General features: G+C 32.8%; 2 protein-coding genes and 1 long non-coding RNA gene across 4 annotated transcripts; 1 reads left to right on the top strand and 2 right to left on the bottom strand.

Annotated features, from left to right (window-relative positions):
• Positions 1-2,454: 2,454 nt before the first annotated feature.
• Sk2 (Sphingosine kinase 2) lies at positions 2,455-14,718 on the bottom strand. 2 transcript variants are annotated; one of them, XM_064359845.1, is made up of 4 exons: positions 13,819-14,718; positions 6,919-7,606; positions 2,811-3,188; positions 2,455-2,762 (listed from the first exon to the last, which is right to left on the bottom strand). In XM_064359845.1, the coding sequence occupies exons 1-3, from the start codon at positions 14,530-14,532 to the stop codon at positions 2,827-2,829; spliced, it is 1,764 nt and encodes a 587-aa protein (XP_064215915.1). In that variant the 5' UTR covers positions 14,533-14,718; the 3' UTR covers positions 2,455-2,762; positions 2,811-2,826. The 2 variants fall into 2 exon arrangements, with proteins under 2 accessions (XP_064215915.1, XP_970111.2); XM_965018.5 differs by having other exon boundaries at positions 2,455-3,188; positions 13,819-14,717.
• A 593-nt stretch (positions 14,719-15,311) lies between these two features.
• On the bottom strand, positions 15,312-16,183 carry LOC135267918 (uncharacterized). The gene is made up of 2 exons (XR_010336318.1): positions 15,830-16,183; positions 15,312-15,564 (listed from the first exon to the last, which is right to left on the bottom strand). It is a non-coding gene; the product is annotated as an uncharacterized LOC135267918 (long non-coding RNA).
• A 765-nt stretch (positions 16,184-16,948) lies between these two features.
• On the top strand, positions 16,949-23,603 carry eIF3e (eukaryotic translation initiation factor 3 subunit e). Its single transcript, XM_964874.4, has 4 exons — positions 16,949-17,126; positions 17,175-17,453; positions 20,658-21,584; positions 23,513-23,603. Exons 1-4 carry the CDS (start codon positions 17,037-17,039, stop codon positions 23,537-23,539), a joined length of 1,323 nt encoding a protein of 440 aa, XP_969967.1. The 5' UTR covers positions 16,949-17,036; the 3' UTR covers positions 23,540-23,603.
• Positions 23,604-23,727: the final 124 nt, after the last annotated feature.

The raw sequence follows: 23,727 nt of genomic DNA on the forward strand, positions 1-23,727 counted from the left end.
TGACTGACAATGCGTTTTGTAGTAAATGAGTTTTTTAACAGTTAGTTTTTAAAAAAGCGAAAAATAAAAATAGTACATATTTTTTCTTTCATCGTAATCGTAGAACTACAGAAAATTAATTGTAGTTCTGACTAGAATTGAAATACAGTGTACTTCAAGTTTTATGGCCGAGCCAAAAATAATTTTTTCATGTTGATTAAAAGATAAATACGCTGTAATTCTATGCTTTCATTTTGTTCAAATTTTTAAGTCTGGCTGTGAAACACAAAAAAGACCTAATTCTTTGAATTTTTGTGGTACCTGCTAAAATAGAATTAAGTAAAAGTTGTCAGATTTTGAATAATTATGTTTTTATATTGAAGATACAAAAATTGGATTACTTCTAACTCGGTTTGTGGTAAATTCCTAACAGATAATTCCCTAATAATTGAAAAAGGAATTCTGACCTGATCACCAGTTGCCACTAAGCCTACCATAAATTTTTAAACTTTTAGGTCTTTAGGTAACGTTAAAATGTTAATTACTCAAAACCTATCAACTTTTGCTTAATTATATTTTAGCAATTGCCACTAAATTCAACTAATTTTACCATATAGACAACATGCCGATAACTTGATTTTTTTTTGCAAAATTGGTTTATAGTATCTCACACTGAACCTTAAAAAGTTGAATACTAGAGCTTCAAACTGTATCCCAATTAAATATACCATTTCGGTTATAAATATATTTTTTATTGGTAACATTTAAAGCCTTCTTTTTAATATCTGAATCATTGATTATAAACACTATTTTAAAACACGTTTAAATTAAAATGTTCCAACAAAAAAATTGAATAACACTTGTGCGAAAACTCTTAAAATTCTCGGGTGTCTAGGTATACAACTCGCATACGCTCGTTGCATAACAACAGCCTTCGAACTTTAAACTTGTGTTTTCGCACTCGTATTATTGATAACTATTTTAGTTGACTAGAAAGATTTATTGTTGCTCCGGCGATAAGACTTGAAACAGACTGTACATGAGTTTTTTATATCGCTCAAGAAACAAATACAATGTTATGTCCAATTATTTTTTAAGGACCAAGTCAATCCATCCTAAATTTATGAGAAACAAATTAAAAAATAGTTTTACATCTACATTTTCAGAATATCTAGATCAAAATTATGGACAAATAGACCTTACACCGTAGAGGGAGAAACTTGTGGAGGGAACATAAGCGAGAAACCGTGGTCCTTACACAAACAATTTTTATTACCCTTTTCAAAGTACGCGCACTTTGTTTCCCACTTGAAATTTCAAACCAGTGGTGTAGTCAACATATTTTAATTTTGGGGGCACTTAAAGTTTGCAGCTAACCATTGTCAAAATACACTTCTTTAAAAACACTAACCGTTAGTACTAACAATTATTTAAAATTACTATACATTACAAAACTGTAAGTCAAAAAGAATCCAAATAATTTGACGGTATAGAATCTATGATACGCCTATGGTATTGAAGACACAGCTTCAAACCTGCGCACTGATTGTACACTTGACGGAAAATTCAGACCTTCTCTCCACAAGTTTCTCCCTCCACGACTTACACACATATTCGTATTCGCTCTTCAGTAAGAAATAATAAAAAAATAAAGAAATAAACATTTTAGTTTGATCCCCCGTTTACCAATACGGTTCAGGATCTAAAGATGGTCTGAAGGCATCAAATATGCCTAGTAACAAAAACGTTTCATTTGTTATGTCTTGAACGTAAACCATTGAAAATAGTGGATTTTTTCAAAGAAAATTTAATTCAGGGGGGGGGGGTCGATTTATAGAAAGCGAAATTAAAATTTAATTCAGAATTAAACTAATTCAACATTAAGTTGCCATTTAAAATGCATTGACAAAAAATGTTAAATTAATCTCGAATTAAAATTTGATTACAATTAAAATGTTCTTTCAATTTTTAACCGTATTCGCAGCGTTTTCCAATAATGGTAAAAATGTGAACGGAACTAAAAAATATGTAATTGTTGATTTTTTTAATATTATTTTCGGTAAATCTTTGGTGGATTTTTTTCTTAATATCAAATAAAATAGTACCTACTTCCAATTACATTTCATGTAAACCACGTACTTGACTTGGTATTTTTAAAGATAAGACTATATACCTTGAATAAAATTATCATAAAATATATTGCTGTTTTATTGTTACTATGAAATTAGTCGTTTACAAATAATTTTTACTGTAAAGCTATGTTGATTAAAGCCTTGTTCTGGAAGGTCTATTTTACTATATGCATTGTGTGCTCAGAAACATTAAAACTCATTTCTACTTTTGACAAATGTACCATTTTTTAGCACTACGGTATTGGCATCTTGGATTTTAAAACCGTTCAGTAATAATGGCCTATTTATGAGTGATTCCTTATAATGAAGTAACAACATTCATTACATTAATGTTACCTAACTAGATCAATAGATAAATCTCCTGAGACGCTTGTCTCAACTATGAAAGTTTTTTCCTTACACTGGTGTTCGTATCACTGGAATAATAAGATTTCTGCCTCGTGAACAAAAATTAATAACAATTAATATAGCTTGGCTTTTAAAGTCAAGCTGCCGTAATACTATGTATTAAAGCTAGGCCAGTTTGATCAGCTGTTATGTAATACCTGGAGCTCGTGATTCTCTCTCCATAATAATAAAAAACAAATCAGCAAGATTAAAGCCGGCAAAACGACCACCATTAAATGCCATCGAGCCTTATAAGGAGTGGCTCTAAAGTAGATAAAATCACAACCCTAGATTTATTTTTACAATTAGTACCTAAGGAATGTTCCGATCAGGGAACCATAACTCTCGCCAAACTCGGAAAAACCTCAGCTTGAATCGGCCCATACTCAACATGTTCCCCATCAACCGTCATATACCCCTGTTCGTTCATATCCGGCTCTATCCGGAACGCATTCACTGCTATCAGCTCAATCGGGCCCCCTTCGCCCACCATCGACGTATGTGCCCCCGTGCTCAGCCCCAACAGAAAATGCAACAGCTGCGTCCTCGTGGTGCCCCCATGCACGATCAGCAACCAAATCGTGCCGTCGTTGAGCTTGGCATCGGGGGCGAAAAGGCAATCCTCCCCCAAATGCGTCTGATAGGAGGCGTGCACCATAACAAACCGCCCCTCTATGCACTTCCATGTCTCTGGAATAATAACATTAATCATCTAGCTGCACAAGCAGTTGAATTAACGACTTAAACGAGAAACAAATACAATTGGTCAAGAAACTCGATAACAATACTCTACACACACAATTGTTTACAAAGTTTTTTTAAAGAGACCTTACATCCTTTGAAGTTTTTAATCTTTTTATTTTTTTAAGGTTACATGTATTGGTTTACATACAGAGATAGGCAAAAGTCTGGAACCAAGTATTTTGTGCCAAAACTACAATTTGTCTATAAATGAATGTAGGATCGTAGTAGGCATTGAAAGTTTGCTGCTTCTTTTCAGAAAAAACGAACAATGTTAGTATATGAAAAATTTGGTTTTACTGGTGGCCTGAGTAGATAAAAAATGGTACTTCTCAGAAATTTCATAGAAATAAAATAATGAAATGCGGCGAATTTGAAATCCAGAACCATCTGAAAATTTACACTCTTTTTTCTACAGTCCGTATGTACCTTACGAAAAAACTTAATAAGTACATCAACTACTTTAAAAATGTAATCATTTTTCGAAATATCTTTTAGTTTTCGCCTTATTAAAAATGATACACGAAATAAAGTATGTATTAATCTAATTTATTAATAAGACTAGTAATAATTTTCGAATAATTCAATAATTTTTTATTTCTCATTACTTTGCGTATTTTTCATTTATTGAATAAAATTTAACGACAATAGGGGCAACTTCCTTAACAGGTTTTAAATATAACGACGAATTCCAACGTTTCGTTTATTATAATAAACTTCATCAGGCTTATAAGTCGTTTAAATTCTTGTAAAAAAAACATTGAAAGATGGAAGTGACAAGTTAATAATGTTAGAAACGGTGTTTGTGGCCTTGTGGGGAAGTTTTTATTGGTTTATGGTAGACATAGTAAATTATGTAGAACTATATAAAAAGTGTATGAAATGTATGCATATTATATTATGTAAAATACACTTTCTTTAACTTTTAGAATCTTTTAAAATACCAGATTCGGTTTATATTTAACGTATTTTGCGACAAAAGAGTTTTTGAGCGAGGTTTAATCATTTAAATTGAAGTAAAATAAACTGGATTCTAAAATTTACATACATTGCCTTGTAGGCGATAACATAAAATTCTGACGCACTACAACTGTTGAATAATTTTTGAAGAGTATTTTTCTAGTTTCTGGTAATTTAGAAAATGAAAATCAGTAAGTAAACTGATTAGTAATATTATTTTCTTATCTTTATACCTTTTGTTGTCCGGTCCCATATCACAAACATCAAATGTTCTTATTTCTTACGTTGTTAAACAAAACCAAGAATTTTTAATTTACACTGTCTAATTTTAAACTTGTTAAAGTATTTAATAATTAAAGTCTGTTTGAATAAAATTTTTAGAGCTACTTTCACACACAAGATTTTTTTGTCCCGTCCGTCATATGTAAACAAAAAGTAAATTAATTAGAAGTAGTTACACATGGCCTTATTTCCCGGTTTTGTGGTTTCAAAAGTTTTCAATAGATTCCACATTTTACTTTAAAAATAGTTGTTGTAAATAGTGCCTTTTAAATCCTTTTAAATTAATCGAAGTTTGTTAAACGATAAAAATGTGAGGTCTTTTTTGAGTCTCGTCCATCATCAAATTGTATTTCTTTTTCCAGCTCGTATTTCAAATTTAAAAAATGTGGCTCTAATTGTAGGTTACGATCAATTTGAATGGTAAAGTTATTATAAAGAAAAACTGACTTCTACTGATACTGATACTGTTCGTAAAAACTAAAAAGAAAATCTAAAAATTTGTACAAAAAGTGTTCCGTCCATTAAAATGGCTGCTGACCTATATTTAATAACATTTACCTTTTCCGAGAAAAATTGCGAAGATGGATACTTTTGACCCTTAACCTTAAACATTTTTTTAGCACATGGGATCGAAGGGGACTTTTGATATTTTATTTATTTATAAGCTCTAGCGAATTTTTGTAAACTTTCTATTTTGACACGACTATTTTGGGTTAGTCAAGTTATTCTATTTCGTTATTTTAGGGGAGTTTTCATTAAGTTTTTTTGTGCCTAAATTTAGCCGTTTTTGAAATACTTAGGATTTTTTGAAAATGTTTGGATTCGCACCTTTCACTTCGAAAATCGACAATTCTGCCAATTTTAGAGTTTTCGAAATCGTATTTGGATAATTAAAAGAGAAAACCTATATCTTTCCTTAGGTGTGTTAAAAATTGGAGACAAAAATTTACAAACTCCAAAATTTTAAGGTTAAGATTAGGCAAATTCTACAATTTTTTCAAACGCTGTAAAAACATTTCTTTTTTCTTGAAATAAGAAAGTTAATAGCGACTTCCGGTAAAACTGGAAGTGCCGCCATGTTAAAAATATTTTCATTTAACAGGGCCTAACGGATTCTGGCTGCCCACCAATTTTCAATTAAATATCATTATCAGCTATTTATAATGTGCGGTTTTGACGGAACATCCTGTGTAATTTATTGGTCTCTAATATCCAACGTATATTTATCAACTTTCTTATTTTAAATGGAAAGCTATGTTTTTCACTGCGTTTTTATTTTAGGGGAGTTTTTATCAGCTTTCCCTATATCGTTAACCGTTTTTGAGATATTTAGGATTTTTGAAAATTTTTGGATTTGCACTGTTACTTAAAAAAATCGGTAACGCTCTTAGTTTTAAAGATTTGGAAAATTAAAAGAGAAAGCCTATATCTATTCTTTAAAGTGTTCAAGATTGGAAAAAAGTTAATAAACTCAAAAAATTTAAGTTTGGATAACTTTAAGTACCCATAAAATAATTTTTTCAAATGGGATGTCTCAATTTTTATTTTACTACATGAAGGAAATTTTTTTTTCTGCATCGATCTGTATAGCATTCCCTTTACCAATCTGTGATATTGTTTTTTTTTTGAACATTGTAGAAAATTTCTTACTAACCACAGTTATTTTTTGCATAGTTTTTGGCATAGTTTGCCATAAAAAACATTTCTGAATAAACAAACGACAAACTCTGTTCAAAATTGTGTTGTCCGTCCTGTAAAAACAAAATAAATTCATTGAATGTTGGTTTAATTATAATTATTTAATTATATTATATTATAAGTGATAGAAATGCATCATTATATTCGAGTCAGAATTTTGACCCACAAGTGCACTTGTCAGCTAAATATGACAGCTTTATCTCTCTTGTGAAAGAAATTTGATATCTCTTACCGAAAATAATGGTATAATGTACCTAAAAAACTGCACTTGGAAGATAATGATGATTTGGGGTTTGTTATTTATTTATTTATTTTTGGAAATTTTAAAACACCAAAGGAAATATCTAGGCTTCCTATTTCAAATAAGCTAAAAAGTATTTACAAATTTTTAAAAATTAATCGATTTTTGAACTAAAGGTGCAAATTAAAAAAATAAAAACCGTAAATATGTGGGAAGGCTTATGAAAACTACCTTAAAATAACCCCAGTAATCCAAAAACGCATTAAAAAAATATAGCTTTCTATTTGAAATAAGAAAGTTGATAGCGACTTCCGACATAACCGGAAGTGTCACCATCTTGAAAATATTTTCATTGAGCAGGACCTAAGAGATTATGGTTGTATACAAATTTTCAGATGACTATCATTATTACAACTACCAATACTTCTAATGTGGAGTTTAAACGGAACACCCTGTGTTGCACTTGACAAGTCAAACAACAGCCAACAACAAAATTACCTTTATCAAGGGGCTGCGTGAGACAAGGGAGCTTGCTGGCGGGGCCATACATCCGTGGCTTGTCCGGATCGCCCCCGAAGGGGTCGCCCCCACCGCCACTATCCGCCGTCGACTGATAACTGCTCCCCGTCGCCGAAAAATAGGCGCTGCGTCGCGACGCCGCACTGTACCACGAATCCAACCGCTGACGCCCCGTCTGAGTCTCCAAATGCACCTCCGCAGGCAGATCTAATGCACTTCCGGTGTTCACTTCGAGTCTGGTGGGCACCAAAGGCACGTTCGCCGGTAAATACCATAATTTGCCCCCGTAGCTGCGCAGCCCTATGAGTCTCGCGACCGACCACACGGTGAACCGTTGCCCCCCTAGCATGCGGAGGCGCTCGCTTTCGATGTCGATGTCGGAAAGGAAGCCCCACCCCACTGATAAGAACGAGAACATTATTTGGGAGGTTGTTTCGACGCGGACGAGGTCCATGGGGGCGCAGTTGTTGCGAACGGCGGCGAGGGCGGAGGGTAGGGTTGGTGAAGGGAGGTAGGGCTCCGAGCAGTGGTAGGCGATGCTGCGGGCTAGGCCGTTGCCGGAGCCGCCGGGAATCACACCGATTGGAATGGTTTTGACGACGTCGGACCAGTCCCAGCGCTCGAAGAGACCGTTTATTGCTTCGAAGACGATGCCGTCACCGCCGACCTGTGGTTGGAAAAAACGTTTTAGTCATCGGGTTTCAGGAAGAAATTGGGAAATATGAGTTGTTTTTTTGTCTGCAGATCTTTTTTATGTAAATATTGTAATAAAAAATTCATCGTCATTTTTAACAAATTTATCAACAACAAAAAATGCCTAAAATTGGCACCATTGTCAGTATTTACTTCAGTGCATTCGACGTACCCCTATCTTAGGAGACGAAACGAGATTCAAAAAATGGACTATATTCTGTACCCAAAAAAATAGTACGGCATGGTAAAGTGAGGGCGCTTCGAACGTTATAACGTCTAGGTGACAAATCGTTTTAAATTAATTGAAATTCAACCAATTCACTAATTACTTTGGAAAAAATGCAGAAATGTTGAGCTTTGCATTCTCAACAAACTGAAAAAATCTGACGACTAAAATTTCCATGAGAAACATGAGAAAAAAAATATTTAAGATTTAAAATTTGTGCTTCGTCCAGTATTTTTCAAAAAGCTGCAAATACGGTAAAAGATACAAGAAAAATGTTTAAAAGAAAGTTGTAGAGAATTAAATTTCCTTTAAAAAAGTCAGGGAAACCATATCATTATCTTCAACGGTTTAGGCCCTAAAGACGCTCAAGCGATGGATTTCCTTCAATATCCTTCAAGTATTGGGAACTGAATTTATACCTAAACCGTTGAAGATAGAACTATGGGGTCGCGGACCTTTTGTAGAAAATTTAAATTCCTTACACTTTTTTATATCTTCAGTCGTATTCACAGCGTTTTGATAAAAAGGCGATAGTGCACAAAAAATATCGCTTAAAATTATCAATTTGTGTTCCACCTGATCTTTTTGCAAACGCAGCGAATACGGTTGAAGATACAAAAATGTGTAAGGAACGAGGTTGTAGAGAATTAAATTTGCTACAAAAAAATCCGCGACATCATATTTCCATCTTCGACGGTTTAAGTATAAATTCACTTTCCAATACTTGACCACCCGCAAAATGAAGGAAATCCGTCGCTTGAGCGTCTTTGAATGACTTTGGGGCCTAAATGGTTGAAGTTAGGGATATAGTCTCGCAGACTTTTTTAAAGGAAATTTAATTCTCTACAACTTTCTTCCTAACATATTTCTTGTATCTGTAACCGTATTCGCAGCGTTTTGAAAAATATGGAGCAGAGTGCAAAATGGTGAACGTTTGAATTTTTTTTAAATATAGTTTAGGATATAATTTTTGCATTATTTTTATCTCCCACTATTGAGAATTTACTGCTCTATCTGCCTATATTTTTTTATTCGGCTTGTGTTAACCGTTATTTAATTACAAAAATTTTTATAAATTCATTCCTCTGAAAATTTGAACGGTAATGGAACAACTGTGCCTCTGGTGACAATAACGGAACTATCGAGAACGGGGACGTTTTATTTGTACGTCGTTTCATATCCTAAGTTTTAGATATCCGTAGCCAGACCTCTATTTTAACTGTTGTGCAGTAATTACAATTGTAACTATGGCTTAATTTACTATGTTGCCAGATCAATTTTTTAGCATTCATGATAAAAAAAACACAATTTCGAAAAATTACTGTAGATGATTTATTTTAAATAATTTTCAGTTTCGTTGACGTAGAAGAGTAGAGGAACATGGTCTCTCTCTTGGTTCAACCACCGATTAAAAATACACTGCTCAACAATTGAAGTGGATATTGAGAGAAATTCTAAATTTTGGTAATTCGTTGTATATTCAATAACAAAGAACAGTCACAATAAATAAATTTATACTCGTTCACACTCAAAATTAAAAACTGAAAAAAATTGTCCCTGCAAAACCAGAACTAGAAGTAAAACAAAAAATGAATAAAACCTAACGAAACTTAAAAGTTCTCAAAGTCAAATTTTACACCGTCCCTACAAAAACCTAGTACCGTGTAGGTCCTCCCCTGGCTCTTAGCAGGGCTTTTACTCGATTGAAGAGACTCATTATTAAATTATTAATAAAATCTTGTGGTATCGATCCCAAATTTCTTACAATCCATTAGCCAGTTCTTGTAACGTTTCAAGAGGCTGCTGGAGCTGGTTTAAACACCTAGACATTTCGGTCCAAACATGTTCAATGCAGTTCATGTCAGGTGAACAGGGTGGCCACTCCATTCGTGTAATGCCATGATGTTCTATGCGCTTATTCAAAATTCTGGCGCGATGAGGGCGGGCATTATCATCAATAAAGACGAATCTTTCGCCTATTGCACCAAAAAATTGTACAATTATCGGCTCTATTACTCTATCTCGAGAACGCTCAGCAGTCATTGCTTCATTAATCAAGACCAATAGGTCTGTGCGGCCATTAAAACATATGCCTTTCCACACGCGCACTGATCCGCCACCAAAAAGAGTGGTTGAAGCCATCACATTTGCATTGTACCGTTGTCCTCTTTCCTTCCACACTTTTTAGCATTTTGGCTAAGAGAACAACGGTATAATGAAAATCCAACCACTCTTTTTAGTGGCGGGTTAGTTTGCGTATGGGGAGGCATATGTTTTAATGGCCGCACAGACCTATTGGTCTTAATTAATAAAACAATGACTTCTGTCCGCTATCGAGACAGAGTGATAGAGCCGATAATTGTGTCATTTTTTGGTGCAATAGGCAAACGATTCGTATTTATTGACGATAATGCCCGCCCTCGTCGCGCCAGATTTGTGAATGAGCGCATAGGACACCATGGCATTACACGAATGGAGTGGCCACCCTGTTCGCCTGACATGAACTGCATCGAACATGTTTGGGCCGAAATGTCTAGGCATTTAAACCAGCTCCAGCAGTCTCCTGACACTTTACAAGAGCTGGCTAATGCATTGCAAGGAATTTGGGAAGTGATACCTCAAGATTTTATGAACAATTTGATAATGAGTCTCTCCAATTGAGTAAGAGCCCTGCTAACAGCCAGGAGAGGTCCTACACGGTACAAGGTTTTTGTAGGGATGATGTAAAATTTAAATTTGAGAACTTTTAAGTTTCGTTACATTTTATTCGATTTTGTGTTTTACTTCTAGTGCTGGTTTTTTACGGACAATTTTCTTCAGTTTTTAATTTTGAGTGTGAACGAGTATAAATTTATTTTTTGTAATTATTTTTTGTTATATAATATACAACGAATTACCAAAATTTAGAATTTCTCTCAATATCCACTTCAATTGTTGAGCAGTGTATTTTAAAAAATTAAGAGAAAAAAATTTCGATTTAACTTCTTAGTACTGCTAAGAATAATGGAGGGGGAATTTTTTAGAATTACTTTTCTAGTTTCTTAGAACGTGTGCTATAGCGTAGGTAGTGAAGAGCTTATGCGTCAATTTGTATACACCCTCTGATATTTTCATTTGATAAAATTGTACGCAAATAAGAACATAAATTTAGTCACACAAAATTGCGTATTATGTATACAAAAAAAATAAGAAAAGCCTTATAAAATTAACGAGACAGCACTGTTTTATTATCAATCAGTATTATTTTAATATCTTGCATAATGTTCTCTCAATTTTATCACTGAATTGATGTGTCATATTCATAATAAAATCATAATGTAATATTAAATGTCCGTAAAGAATAGCATTTTGAAATTTTGTATTATTTCTTATCGTTTCTTTGTGAAATTTACCCACTAGAACTAAGAATTATAAAAACACTAAAATTCAATTAAAAAAATCATACAGGTGTCAATTTAATTTTTTTTTAATTTTCACATAAAAAACACAAAATTGTTGCATAAAATGCATCATAAATGAATGTAAATCGTCATTTATCTGCCACAAAAGTGGCCAAATAGTGACTCTTATTGAAGGATTCTCCCATGAAGAAGCTGGTCAAAGAATACAATACTTTTTCCTAACACTGAACGGGTGAATTTGATAGTTTGGCAGATATTGTAAAGGGTGATACTAGATCCCAAAAGAAGTCAAAATAACTCAACTTGCCTTATCCGAATGTTTATCGTTACTAATACTGAATATTTTGGTATTGTCATTTCGGCATTTAAAAGATCTATCAGATCCCGTTACCAAAAGGTAAAATATTTTAAATTTTGTTGAGAATGGTTTTAAAAAGAAAATTGAACAATTTTACTAAAACAAAATATATATTCAGTTTAAATAAAATTATTCCATAATTTTGCGAGGCACTATAAGAATGTCATAAAGCTGTTTAAGGACAGTTAAATAAACTTAAAAAGTATATTTTCATATTCACAATAATTATGATTACAAAAAACTGTAATATGTGACCTTGGAGTGAAAAATGCATGTGATTAACCCTGTTACCGGACCGCAGACTAAACAAATGTGTCAATTGTCTTTAAATTGTTTGATAATAATGCTGACATATTATATCCCTTTTTATACCTGAGGTAAAAGTCATTACGCTTTACGATTTATTCATATCACAAAAGTAAGTTGTTGAATCATTTTTATAATAATAATTGTCCAAACCACCAATGATGTTTTTTTTTTAATTTTTTATCATATACCTAAACTTAGAAAAGAATCAGGCCACATTTTCTTAACCATTCTGAACCTTGAAATGTCGTTTATACTTCATACTCTGCAAAACTTAAGAAATAGGTGTATTATTGGCTATGGATAAACAATTATTAACGATCATGACCAATGTTACATAAATCTTAAACAATGGTTATTTACAATGTGAAGGAGGAAATATGGAAATCGTGACATTTTAATGATGTTTTCACCAAGTGTTTATAAGAAGTAAAGGTCATGTTGAACTGACATATAAACGTGAGACTTTAATGCATAAAAATGCATAAACTATAGAAATACTCTAATAATGTTTTTGCAATATTTTATGCTCATTTATTATTAAAAAAAAGTAATTTCCTGCAATGCAATAATGCATACATAACGGTGTAATAAAAACGGTTTTGCTGCTGATTATGCAAGGTTAAGAAAACGAAAGTTGAGAGTCAAGTTGAGAGGAAAATTTTGCTAGGTACGTTGTGTATGAAGAGACATCAGATCAGATCATCAATTTTTAGGAGTACATACATACAAAAATAGGACCAGATAAATATTCTCCGATTTTCTTCGTGAGAATAAATTTGTTGTCTAATCAATGCTAATCATTTTTAACTATTTACTTTTTCATTAGATTAAAACCAGGTTTTAAGAGGATTTAGAATAGGTAACATCAGAAATCTTAAAATGAAAAAACTGAAATCAATTCAATTGCATTTTAACAAATTTGAATTGAATTTTCCACAGAAAATTGTTAATTATATTATCGATTATTATCGTGACAAAAGTGAGAAAACAAATATTTTTTCATATTTCAAAATAAATGGGATAAACAAAAATATCCAAAGTTCATCAAGTACTCATGCACTTAAATTACCACTTTCACCTAATAACACTCAATCATTTTGCTTCCATGTTACATTCTCCTTATCTCCTGTTTAATTTCCGGGAAAAAATCAATTGGGATAATTATTACCCTAACAATTTTTTTTGCATTAGCAATTAATTTTCACTTTTCTCGAACATCGTATTGGTCAATGATCCTATATTTTTCCAACTGCAGTCTCATTCATTTAACCACTAATTACCATTAATTGATTTGTCCGGACTTTACATAAAAATCGAGCTTTTACATGTCACAAGTGTTACACAATATCCTTTATGTAGTTTTCATCATACAGAGTTAATATTTATATTTTTTAATAAATTTAGCAACCTTGAGATGACAAACAGGTATCTATTTTCTCAATACACCAACGTTAATTAGCTCCTATATTATTTTGATACACGAATACAATAGAAATTAAAGTCATGCAAAAAATTATGTTTTATCTGTCGAGCGAAATACTTGAAGACACACTTAAAATAGCGATACAAAAATAATTAAAATGTGCAAGCAAGGGTCAAAGCCGAGGCCAGAACACGATGAAATTTATTTTTTCCTTGAGTATTGGTGACAACAAAAACATGATTTCTGACGAACTAAAACTAGGAAACAATCTGATTTGAATCTTTTATTCTCAGTGTGTGTCATTCTAGATTTAGAAATCTGGGTCAGTACAAAATATAGGTACTATGAAAGTATCATAGAAGAAAAATAAAAACAAAGAAAATCCGATAGTCGATGATAAGCAAGAGAATTTTGAAATTTTAGTAGATAAAAGTTATCAGCTGTTGCCAACCTGGAAGTCCACACTTACCAGAATAATTCCACTCCACTGGAAAATATTGCATGTCCTGATAAATTCTCTTGCAAAATTAGCATATTTGGTGATATGTAAATCATAAGGAATTTCCGCCTCCTGTAGAATAGGAACGACTTTTTGTTGAAAAATGATCCTGCCCTTCCCAGGCCCGCTCTTGGGGTTGCACAACACCAACAACCTCCTGTCTTCCTTGTACTTATTTGAAACGGAAAAATCGGCAATGTGACTCGTGCTAACGTTCTCGCCCTTGATCAGCCTCTTGATCATCGTCCTCCACCTCTGCGCTTCCTTGTTGTTGTCTTCGTATTTGTCAAACGACCGAAATCTCAGCGTGATAATTGTGCGCTCCCTCTTTTTGCTCGTGCCCTTGTTATTGACTAAAATATAAGCGTAAATGTAGAGGTAGGCGCTCACGTCCGTGTCGTCCAAATCCCCCGAATTTTCCTCGACTACTTTGAGGTTGGCAGAGCGCGGAATTGACTGACAGGCGCAATTTTTCGACTGTTTCTTGCTCCTGAGACACCTGCAGCCTATGATGTCTTGGATTGGAATCACTTGCTCTTTGATGTTGTTCTCGCTTTCTTTCACTAGACAAAGGCCGGCTTTCGTCAAGCGGACCCGAAACACGCAATTCTTCTTCGTCAAAACGTAGAAGGTCTCCTCCAGAAGGACCCTGTTTTGGGCCGATTCTTCGCTTTTCGTTTCCATGCTCGTACGGACTTGACACGACTTGAAACACGGCCGAACTGATTTCAAACCACTCTACGTTTTCATTTTAACTTTGAATTTTACAGCGTCAAGGTCCAACTACGTGCAACACAATTTACAACTTTTCACTCACTGGCGCAAATCATTTTAACCAAATTTGTAATGACAGGCGCAGGGGCACCAACACCGCTTACGAAAATCAGCACTTTTCGCAAAAATTTTATCGAGAAGAAAACACGTTTTCTCACTAATTATGTTTCCATAACAATTATGAATAATTATAAATGCATATCTTCAAAGCAATTGCAAATAAATATCTTACGAATTCATATTTTCGTGTGTTGAGGTTGGTGACGCTGTTTCATTGATCTTTTTAAAAATAGAAGTGTCATTAGAGGTTATGTTTCAATGAAAAACTTGTTTTTCTAATTCTATCATTGAATGTTTTCCTGGTGTAAGGATGTCTGGGTCAAATCTACCAAAGGCTATTCTATCAACTCCTTCATCTCAAGACGAAAAATCCGAAGGCCCCTCAGTTTCATCCACTTTAAGACTGACTTGGTACCACGAAATTATTAGGACAAACGCCACACAAAGTTTACAAGATTTGCATCAACACAGGGTGAAGACACTCAGGAAAGAACTAGACTACCTTAAAGAAACAGAATGGAAGTATGAGAGTATTGACAAATACATCGGGCAATGAAAATAACTTTTGGTTTTGTACCTAAAACAATTATTGTAAATGTTCGAATAAAATATTTGATATTTTTCCACAAACTTGTTTGATTTTGTGACGATTACGTTTCAAAAATCGCGCCAAAAACTTGGCAAATTGTCCAGCATGAAAGTGAAATTCCCTAGGCCCTGGTGCCGCCCAGGCATCCTGAACTGATATAGCCAAATCGAACCCTCACTGACACAGCTTCCTTGATTAGTGAAGGGAAGTACCCTTTACACGGCTGGTCGCATTGAACAAAAAAAGTGTTTTTTGACAGCTTACTTTATTGTAGCGCCATCTATTAGTTGCTGCTGAAAAATTCACTTGGTGTCAAAGGTGACAGCCGTCATATTTTTTACAAATTTAAGTTTTCAACCTCTTTTGCACAAGATTTATACAAAATTTTGCCAACAGGAAGGCAAGACAAAGCTTAGTTTCATTTTTTTTCCACAAGTTTTAATCAAAATTTGAAATGCAAAGCATTTCGACACTAATGGGTACATTTTGTACAGTTGGTTGCAAATGCGTTCCAACACTCTTTTGATCATTTTCGTGAGCATAAAAATGTTTGTTTACCATTCGGCAAAATGTTCAAGTTTGTATGACGCTTTTTACGTTCGTTTTGTGTTTCGCAGTTCGCTCTTGGCATAGGCTCTTGGTCACTCACATGGCAACATGCGCTTTTGGTTCCTCACAGTAAAAACACGTGCCAAATGTTTGTAGAATACGTTTTCTACAACTATACAGCTAATACTAATGCGTTTTGCCTTAGAAATCTTCTGCACTGACAGCAGTGTGACAACACTTAACCTTAGAACTGTCAGAATTGTTTTACTTTATAGTGGCTCCCTCTCAGAAACAAAAATATGCCATGGAACTAAGCAATGCGGCCAGCCGTGTGAAGGGAAAGTTCCTTCATTAATCAAGGAAGCTGTGCTCACTGAAATAGGATTTACTGATGATGCGGATAGATGGCCTTAGTGTTTTACGGGAAAAAGAAATCCTATTGGCGGATTTAAAATTTCATATTACTGAAGAAAAACGTGGTACCGATGCGCGGCTGACAAGTAAAAATTTCACAAACGTCAGCAAAATTTGAGTTTATTTTTTATATCACGTTAATTTTTCAAAGTTTTATTAAGATAGTGGTTCAAGGTGTCGTGTTTGGGTTAGACTATTGCCTACTATCGGTTAGGAACAACATGATCTCCAAGAATATAACGTAGTAATGAGCTCCAGAAGGTTTTCATTGATAGGTGCGTTTTTTCCAAAAGTGAGTTTTTTGAGAGCGAACCGCAAGTGAGTCACACTGTGAGGAGATTCCCATAGACAGAAGTTGCTAACATAAGGTGCCAGTTTGGCTGATTGCAAGTATGTCTTTATCATCGATGCGGTGACGACTATTAGTTTTGTAAACTTAATGGATTTAATAAATATCTTTAATATTAAATGTGTTTAGATCGTGTCATGTTGGGTAAAATTCTTCTATTTGTGCTGTTTGTGCATCCACCTTTTCAAATACAATTAGAAAATTTTCATAATAATTGTATTTGATAAGGTTTTGACATCATTTTGACGTGAGCAAAAATTTAAAAAATACAAAGTAATCGGGATTATTTAATTCGCGCCATTTTTAGTACGTGATGATGCGGCTAGATGGCTCCAGCTAGGAATTCATTGCCAACCATTATGTTCCGCTTCTATAAAAGTGTTATTCTAGGGTGCCGCCATATGTGTCACATTTTATAAAATCTTGTTAGTTTTTGCATAAAAACGGTATAAAATGGCCCAATTTGATTTAACTTCCCGCATGGGGCAATATTTGGATCGGCACTTGGTGTTTCCATTGTTGGAATTTTTGTCGGCTAAAGAGGTACAGTTTTTGAGGTTATGTTCATTCGGTTGATTCCGAATTTCGTAGATTTACGATGAAACGGAATTGCTTAAAGCCAAATTAGATATTTTGAGCAAGACCAACATGATCGATTATGCTATTGACATCCGAAAGCAGCTGTATCCAAATGAAGAAGTTCCTGAAGATCTGAAGCAAAGGCGTCAACACGTTGTAGCTCAGTTACAGGAGCTTCAACAGGAAGTGCAACCAATTTTGAAGATTATGGCCGACGATGAGGTCATGAAGAATATGGAAAACATGAGGGATTCGAAAACTTTGATTAATTTCCTTTCAAAGGATTACAAAGTAAATACAATGTGTTCAAAAATGGTTGTTCACCCAGTCGACTATGGAAGTCAAAAACAATGTTCCGCTTCGTTCAAATCATTATTGTAGTGTTTGAATACTCTCATCTCTGTCAAATCTTAGCTTTTTACTCACTTTTTTGCATTTCTCAAGTGTGGGGTTTGCCGTCATTTGTGTTTTACATCTCGGTGAAATTTGTTGTGTACTCTTTCGTTTTTAGATTTGAAGTTTTTTTGCATTAATTTGACGGTTTTGTCGCTTTTGACGGCATTCACAATTTAAATTAAGTGGCACATTACGTTCAAATTTCATAAGTGACTTGCAATGAACAATCATTTCTGAATAGTGTGTTTGGACGAATACATTTTTGCAAAGAAAATGCACGTCAAGCTAATGAATGTTTATTTTAAAAAAAGAAGGATAAATTGAAGAAATACCTTTATTTGTAACTTATGACCTACTTAAACACTACTTTAAAACACTATATTTAACATGAAATTAAAACAAAGAAAAATAGGAATGATATTTGACAATTAATTGTTTGAACAAAAAAAAGATAGATTTTTTTGTAATTTCAATCTTTATTGGCTTCAATGACGACTCAACTTAGCGCTGGCATACTTTTAACGAATCCCTTACAAAATTCTGGCGTTTTATTGTTCCAAATATGTTCTATTTTATTTTTTAAATCTTTCAACAACTATTGAGGAAGATTTGTAGGATACCTTTTTACTTTGTGCCAAAAAGACTCAATGATATTTAAATCAGAGCTGTTTGCTAGCCACTCAATAAACTGACGTGGAAGTGTTATTGATGTTAACGAAAATATTTAATATAATGTTTTAATTTTTCTGATATGATATTAGTTAAGCAAATAATAATAATAGGTATTTATAAAATACAAAATATAAAAACTTGATTAATCGAAATTTAATTAATTCTGCAGTGTCTTTCTGGATCAACGGCGTATAATGCTATAAGCAAAAAATTCTTAAGAAAAATTTTTACGAACTTTTTGCACAAAACATTTAAGTATTTCAGGTGTTCTAAAATAACATAAGAAATAATAACTTTTGCAGCGTTTTAATATCATGTAATTTGATTGCGATTTTATGCAATTAATGAATTAGTAATTGTTAAAAAAAATAAAAAAACAATAAACTGCCAAGGAAGTTTTATTGATGTTACGAAAATATTTAATATTCAAAAAAATTATTTAATTCTACTAGTATTAGAAGTTGTTACCATTTAATTAATAAAATAAAAAAAAACTGTGGGTCGGTCTACAGACAGCGAAATTAAAATTTAATTCCGAATTAGACTAATTCGAGTTTAAGTTGTCATTTAAAATGCATTGGCAAATGTCAAGTTAATCACTAATAAAAATTTTATTGTAATTGAAATATTCTGTAAACTTCTTTGTTTAATTTAATTTCGCAGTTGGCAAGTAAGGTATAATCCTGCTTTTTCCGTAAATTTGTGCTAATGCGAGAAGGGTTAGCTGGTTTGATCTTCCGGTGATTTCCGGGGCAAATTGTTCAGTCAGTTACAGAATTTGTTATCACTTATAATGCAACAAAAATTAATGAAAACTTAAAAGCAATTAAAGAATGTTGGCATATTAATTAGTCACACAAAAATCAGTGTTTTCTATTAAATACTTAATTTTTTTCTCAAAGATTTTTTTTTATTTTTTTTTACATTTCCTTAAATAAACATGAATTACTAAAAATTATGTTAATAAAATTGAAAATATTATTCCGTGTAATTAATTAATTATTAATTTTATAATTTCAATAGTGTCTTTTAAATGAATGATATTTTAAGCAAAAAATTCTTAATAAAATTGTTGCTAACCTCAAAATTTCGATTTATTAAATTTTAATATTTTATACAATGTGTTTTTAAATGATTCTCATCCAGTTAACTTTGAAATTGGTTTACATGTAAAAAATTGTGCCGCTTTGCTCAATTGAATCCTCTGTTAATAAATGTAAAGTCTGTCAGTTGGCAAATTCATTTAATTTGTTTTAAAAACTTCGTTAAAATGTAACTAAATTATTATACCGTGCAAGAAAACACTTTTATTTTTTAAGCTTACTTTATATTTGGAGCCTTAATAAATGGAGAATGGTAATATTCGATGTCTAAATGCCTATCATTATTTATATGAAGCGGTATTTTCTGATTTTACTGTAGAAATTCACAGACGACTAGATGAGAATTATTTAAAAACACATTGTATTATTTATTAATATTTATTTTATTTTTTAATTAATTAAGGGCCAGTTTTATAATCGAATTTAAAGGAGCATTAAATTAAATGTTTAGAATGTGAAATGTCCACAAATCCATAGTAACCAGCACATTATAAACAACTTTTAGTTGAATGCTCCTTTAAATCCGATTATGAAATTGGCCCTTAAATTTTATTACAAAAATTAAATTATTTTTTGAACATTTTATTAAATACATATTTTCATTAACATCAACAATAATTAACATCACTTTATTGATTGATTATTCTTTTGATACATAAATCGATGATCGAATGCATTCGAGCAAAAAAAGATAAATTTTGGGAAAAAATCACGTTAAGTGTCAATTTTGTCTAAGATTCTGGCCCATTTTTTTGATCAGTGCAATTTCGTACGCTTTCTTGCTCCAAAATGACAAAATTTACTGCAGAAATTTTTCAAGAGTTTTAAACTGGCTGAAAACTCTGAATTAAACAAACACTGTCTTGAAATCAGTTGGTTTTAGACTGCTTCTTGCTAATTTGTGCATTATTTTGTCTAAAAACAGTTGATTTAAAGCGAGAAAACTTTCATAAGAGTCTGAAAACTACTGCTTTAAAATTAAAACTTATCACACTGATATCTGCTCTAATGAAACAAATTTGGAATTTGCTACTCTAAACAAGCAACAAATTTGAGAGCTCTCTCCACTATCTCAGAGCGAACCGAGTATGCTCTGCTGGTCCCGAAATGTTTTAGAGAACGCATAGAGATTTACATTTGTTTGCTCGTTAGGAGTTAGAAGAACGATTAGAGAACTCTTTGAGGTAAAAAATGTAATTCTGGAACGCAGCATCAATAAAATCACTTTGATAATTAAAAATTAAACAAGATTTCGTGCAAATATTTAATTGTTAGGGCTCGTATAGTAACCAATAGTACATTTACTATAATTTTCATGTTTCAGTTTGAAATTGAGATGATTGAGTCTCTCCACAAACTGGCGAAATACAGATACGAGTGTGGCAACTATTCAGTTTCCACTTCCTATCTCTACTTCTGCATGCTGGTGTTGCCCCCAAATGACAAAAACTACTTGAGCGTCTTGTGGGGCAAATTCGCTTCCGAAATCCTGGTTCAAAACTGGGAATCCGCCCTTGAGGACTTGAATAAACTGCGCGAATACATTGATTCCAGCCCCAACCAGTTTGGAGGCAACAGCCTCCAGTTGCTCCAGCAAAGAACTTGGTTGATCCACTGGTCGCTGTTTGTATTCTTCAACCATGCGCTGGGCCGTGAATTGATAATCGACATGTTCCTCTATCGCCCCCATTACCTCAACGCCATCCAAACCATGTGCCCCCATATTTTGCGTTACTTGGCCACTGCTGTCATCATCAATCGAGTGCGCAGATCAGCGTTGAAAGACCTCGTTAAAGTCATCCAGCAGGAAAGTTACACTTACCGCGATCCCATTACTGAATTTTTGGAGCATTTGTATGTTAATTTTGATTTTGACGGTGCGAGGCAGAAACTGCACGAATGCCAGTCTGTTCTGTTCAATGATTTCTTTTTGATTTCTTGTTTGGATGAGTTTGTGGAAAATGCGCGTCTCATGATTTTCGAGACGTTCTGCAGAATTCACCAATGTATCAGTATTGGGATGTTGGCCGAAAAATTGAATATGAATCCGGAGGAAGCTGAATGTTGGATCGTTAATTTGATCAGAAATGCACGATTAGATGCGAAAATTGATTCCAAATTGGGGCATGTGGTCATGGGGGCGCAGCCTCTGTCGCCGTATCAGCAACTTATTGAGAAGATTGATACGTTATCGGTCAGGTCGGAGACGCTCTGTGGGCTTATTGACCGGAGGTTGAAAGCAAGGACAGATGTAAGATTTTTCTTTTTTTTCTCTCTAAATAATACAGGGTGACTTAGGGGTGTGTAATCGGTTTATAAGTTTTTTTTTTCTGATAGATCTATTTAAAGTCCACAAACTAATAATACTCTTATTATACACAGGCTGTTGTACAGGGTGGTGAAACAAAGTTACATTTTTTAGAGTATTTTTAAGCGTATTTTTTTTAAGAGCGATCAGTAATAAATCCGGTTTTGATCAGTATAAATAATAAATGATCAGTATTTAAATAATTTGTACACAGTAAAAAAATTAAATGACAAGTAAAGCACGCGCAGTATTTTATTAAAATTTGTTCTGTGTAAAGTCCCCAGAAAAAAAGTCGCATATGCACAGTCTAATTTGAGTTTGCACAGTTTGTAGTTATTAATAATGCAAGTGCGAAAACACAAGCCTAAGCAGATCTTAAACACAGTTTTATGTAAATTGTCAAAACTTTCACTGAAAAATTACGAATAGAAAAATGACTATTTGTTGAGCTCTATTACTTGTTAAAATTAATACACGTATTTCTGATACAGCCGGTATATTTCTTTATGAATTAATTTTATTATTAATTCTTGGTGGATGACATTTATTTAAAGTATCAAGTAATAATTAGATTACTAATGTATTTAGTTACATTAGCATATATCAAAAAATAAATTGCCATTTGACTTGTCAGATTCTAGACTAGCAAATTTTCTTGTAACAAAATACATTTTATCTCGAAAAGTATTTTAAATTTGTTTTACAAACTCTATACCATTAGAAAGCTTATCAAAAATGCTATCGATCACAGCTATCGATATGTTAAAACAAATACATATATTCGGTTCACTTTCATAAAAACCATTGTAGTGGAAATTTGGTACTCTTGGCATTAACTTTTATCATGAGTTGTCATGCTAACAGGTTAGTTAATTCGACCACAATGGCTTTTATGAAAGTGAACCGAAAATAAATTTACTATTTGAAAAAAAAAGTTAGTCTGCTTTTTTTGGCACACCCTGTACATCAGGTGTGTGTTTCGATTAAAAGTCGACTATTTATTGAAACTACAAAAAAAAAGTTTTTCTGGTGTAAATTTGTGGGAAAATATTTATAGGCGACTTCACAGTGAGTTTTCAAAAGCTGTTTTTTTTTGAATAATTTCGAAACGGAAAGAGACAGACCTATAATTGTTTATAAAAAATTTCCTTATTTTTTCACCTAGAATTTAATTATACAAAAATATATAGGCTGTTCCTATGTACAACACCCTGTGTACTGGGTATGTCGCGAGGTAGTGCACATACTTTATTTTAACCATAGATTAACCATTAAAAATAAAGTAACTAATATTTTTTATTTTTTTCTAAAAACGTTTATTATGGCATTATTGACTCTCAAAAATTACCTAATAATACTTATCTGATTTTTATAAAATTTGGTATACAATCGTTATCATAGGTAGTTATAGACTGATTACACATCTCTGGGTCAGCCAGTACAGGGTGAGTTTTAAAAAAACGAGCTACTGTGTCACAAAAATTTGAAAATATCGAGACAGTTGTTTTTTCAATTTTTATTAATAATGTCTTAAATCATCCAGGTTTTCTGATGGCATTTTAAAGATTTAGGAACTTCTTTCCGTTATTTATTTTCTATTAATCTAATTAATTCTATTTTTTAATTAATTGTTTTTTTAATCTAATTAATTTATTTTCTGTGACAATCATCTATGCTACTTAAAAAGTTTATTTTGATGACATTGCAAATATTGCACTGTTGCAAATTCTACTAACTGAAATGGGATATAATTTTAATAAAATTAATGGAAACTAAAAAAATAGACACAACTGATTGTATTATTATTAAAAAGAACCACATAGTCTTAAGCCTTATCCAAAACAATTAATAATTATTATATTTTTTTACAGATAAGGTGGGGCAATCAAGACTTTTAATCGCGTCGGACTCCTCTTATAAACTGTATTGATATAATATAATAAAATTTTGTATCAATCTCAATTTTATTTATAAAAAAAAACGAATGACGAAAAACTTGTCTCTTCCCTGACTTTGGTCTATTACAAGTAGCGCGATAGTGGTTGCCTGGTTGGATGCTGTAATACGGACATTGTCCCAAAAACAA

The sequence above is a fragment of the Tribolium castaneum genome, chromosome 1 (genome assembly GCF_031307605.1).
Source record: "Tribolium castaneum strain GA2 chromosome 1, icTriCast1.1, whole genome shotgun sequence".
NCBI lineage: Eukaryota > Metazoa > Arthropoda > Insecta > Coleoptera > Tenebrionidae > Tribolium > Tribolium castaneum.